The sequence below is a fragment of the Octopus bimaculoides genome, chromosome 11, assembly GCF_001194135.2.
Source record: "Octopus bimaculoides isolate UCB-OBI-ISO-001 chromosome 11, ASM119413v2, whole genome shotgun sequence".
Classification (NCBI taxonomy): Eukaryota; Metazoa; Mollusca; class Cephalopoda; order Octopoda; family Octopodidae; genus Octopus; species Octopus bimaculoides.
This window is the reverse complement of record NC_068991.1, coordinates 42,121,291-42,122,955: the sequence shown is the minus strand read 5'-3', so window position 1 is coordinate 42,122,955 and position 1,665 is coordinate 42,121,291. Positions and strand designations below refer to the sequence as shown.

The 1,665-nt window shown below is 35.1% G+C and overlaps 1 protein-coding gene across 2 annotated transcripts in view; it reads left to right on the top strand.

Moving 5' to 3' along the window:
- Positions 1 to 205: 205 nt before the first annotated feature.
- Positions 206 to 1,665, top strand: part of LOC106881589 (lysosomal cobalamin transporter ABCD4) — a 100,764-nt gene continuing 99,304 nt past the window's right edge. Inside the window, exon 1 of one of the 2 annotated variants that reach the window (XM_014932044.2) lies at positions 206 to 717. In XM_014932044.2, coding sequence (XP_014787530.1) covers positions 689 to 717 — 29 coding nt within the window. In that variant the 5' untranslated portion in view covers positions 206 to 688. The remainder of the gene's footprint in view (positions 718 to 1,665) is intronic. The other variant, XM_014932045.2, reaches the window with a different exon arrangement.

The window sequence follows — 1,665 nt, the reverse complement described above, 5'->3', positions numbered from 1 at the left end:
AACAATGAATAACAAGTGCATAATGGCATCAGATTCGAAAATTTGAAAATTTCCACAAAGTTAAATTCAAACAGAAAAGACCCACCCCACCCGTCAAAAAGAAAGTGTCGTTAAGCTGATAAAAAGATATTTCTCTGACATCTAGCTGTTATTTCTAGCATTTTCTGGTGAGGGCTTGATATTTTTTCGTCTGCTCTGAAGAGTCTACGCATGCGCAAATGTAGACCCCCCCTCCAACACATCTGGAGTTTGTTTTTTGGAAAGTGGGAAAGGGTATAGGAGTGTCGACATAGGGTGTTTTCAAAGAAAATTTGAAATTAAAAAAGAAATTTTTTAATCCAGATTCTCAATCTACGTATTTTTCTTAGTGGATTGTAAAAAACACAAGGTGTAGGGAAGTGGAAAATTAAAAAAAAAAAAAAAAGACTTGTTTTATCAAAATCGTAAAATATATGCGCCGAAAACAGTTCTAGGTGTTTTGTTTTTTTAATACTTTGGTTTAAGGTATTTCCCATTAACGTCATCTTATTTGAGAAGTACCTCGGCTACATCTGAAAACATGGAATGCGGTGTATTTAAATACTGATTAGTTGTTGCTTCGACACAATTGTTTCTGCTCCATCACCTCTCATTTAAATCTCTCGGCAGAGGTCGACTCCCATGTTTTTCATTTGTGTCTCCTTATGAAATGGATCATACTCAGAACAATACACAAAAGTAAGTTTAATGTTGATTATTCCCCCAGCTAGTTTATGTTTATATACATATTCGGGCAATCTTTCGGCTTAAATAATTTCATTGTTATTTTTCGTTAAACTCTTTAATGCACATATTTTCAATAAGTTGTTCACTTTTCCGATGCTATGTTTTCTTATATATTTCTGAAATTTTATACTAATAAATTTTTTTTTCGACTATTTACATGTGTAGTGGATATACTAAATATTATTTGGGAGGAAATATTTACCCCCGTTTAAACGTGGATGTTTTGTTAAAACAAACCACACAGCGGTATATTAGCTTTTAATACAAAATGCATATGGTGCAAAATATTATTTTGATGGCATATCTAAGATACCACGCTCTATCATTATTTGATATGTATGCTTTATTACTGTTGTTTAACTCTAGGCGTATCGTGGTTGACTAGGCTTATGATCAAAAGCAATGAAAACACCCAAAACCGGCATGATGCCCTTTTTGTGTTTCGGCTGTTATTCGAGCGGTTTCTTAAATCTCGTCCAGCAACCGTCTGGAGGTTCGTTCCTTCGTTGGTTCGTGTAGTTTTCGCAATCCATAGAAAAAGTCCAAAACGTCTGCTTTAATTTCCCGGTGTAACATATATTATCGATGTCATATTTATCGATCACCGTTTTTTTTTGTTAAAAATTCGGTGAAGGTTAATTCGTACACCACCCGTTTTCGGCGTAACAAAAACCCTAACCCTAAACACCGGGTGTACGTACTTTACTTTCAGCCGTTTGTGTGTGTTTTTAATGACACAATGTAAACATTCTCACATTTATATGGAAAAAAAAAAAGTGCATCCCTTACTTCAAGGACATAATTATGGTATCGAGCCAGTCTACAGACTAAGTTTATAAGGAATCTTTGGTGGAGCTAAAGAATACGCACGCCACCCCTTTTCGGCGTAACCCCAACCCT